General features: G+C 53.1%; 1 protein-coding gene across 1 annotated transcript in view; it reads right to left on the reverse strand.

Annotated features, from left to right (window-relative positions):
- CBLN2 (cerebellin 2 precursor) overlaps positions 1-748 on the reverse strand; it is a 2,262-nt gene extending 1,514 nt beyond the window's left edge. The window contains exon 1 of the mRNA XM_009333500.1: positions 621-748. Coding sequence (XP_009331775.1) covers positions 621-748 — 128 coding nt within the window. The remainder of the gene's footprint in view (positions 1-620) is intronic.
- Between the last annotated feature and the right edge of the window lie 368 nt (positions 749-1,116).

A 1,116-nucleotide genomic window follows, 5' to 3' on the forward strand; every position in this document is an offset into this window, starting at 1 on the left:
CACGCTCAGCTTTGCGGGCTACAACCCCTGTTTCAATGAAGAAAAATACAAAGCAGGAGGAAACAAAAACAAACCCCAACCACCCAAAATCCCGAGCCTTTCCTCCCAACTAGCCAAACCCTGTTGTTCCCAAGAAAGGGAAAAAAATGAATCCGTTATTGCGGGAGCACCGAGGGAGGAACGCCTTCAAACTCCTGAGAACTGGGCTTTGCCGGGTAAGGCGTCTAAAACACGCTAAAAATGAAGCAAGCTCTTTTTTTTTTTTTTCCCCCCTCTACTGATCCGACTTTATGAGATCTTGTACGCGAGGAATAGCTGTGCAAACTCATTATGAGGGACAGGTAGACAGATGAATGACAGGCGGACAGACAGATGGGGAGAAAAACAAACAGAAAACAGTTTGCGTGTGCTAATTTTGGCTGACTCTGCAATACTACTTCAGGAGTCAGAGGCGATAGAAAAAAAAGTAAATTTCATCGCAACAATCAAGCGGAAGGATGGGGCATGAGCTCCGGGAGGCAAGCAGGGCGGCGGGGAAGGGGCAGGACGACCAGGCCGGGCTGTCCTCTGCTCTGCCCGGCGTATGCCCTGCAGGACAACACCGCTCCGTTATAACCCACCGGCGACATCGTTCGCCTCGTTTGATAACGCGGGAAACACCCTCTTCTTCCTTAGCCCTCCCTTCCCCTGAGAGATGCTGAAACATTGCCAAATGCCCTCGGAACAGGCAGATCCGGCGACTCCCCATCGGTAAATCTCTGTCCTCCTCTTGCCCTGAAAATCAGCATTACCGACGGAGCACCGAAGGGGAGGGTGCGCACCCTTCCCCCCGGGTCGTCCCTGACTGCCCGGGGCAATCCTCGGCTGTAAGGCGCCCCCGCAAGCGTCCGAGGCACAAACTCACAGGTTAAAGCACTCTCCGTAGTAGCGATGGGACCGGACAAGAAGTCAGCGTGCCCCTTTTCCCACCCCAGGAAAGCCCCGCAGCCACCTAAAAGAACTTTCTAAACTCTTTCTGGGGAGTTGAGCTGTAAAATTGCTATTGAGCGGGTGGGTCAGCATTAAAAGGTGGAAGGGGAGCGAGAACGAAAATAAGCGTGTAGTCGCGGGGGGCTA

Source organism: Pygoscelis adeliae, unplaced genomic scaffold (assembly GCF_000699105.1).
Source record: "Pygoscelis adeliae isolate BGI_AS28 unplaced genomic scaffold, ASM69910v1 Scaffold140, whole genome shotgun sequence".
Lineage (NCBI taxonomy): Eukaryota > Metazoa > Chordata > Aves > Sphenisciformes > Spheniscidae > Pygoscelis > Pygoscelis adeliae.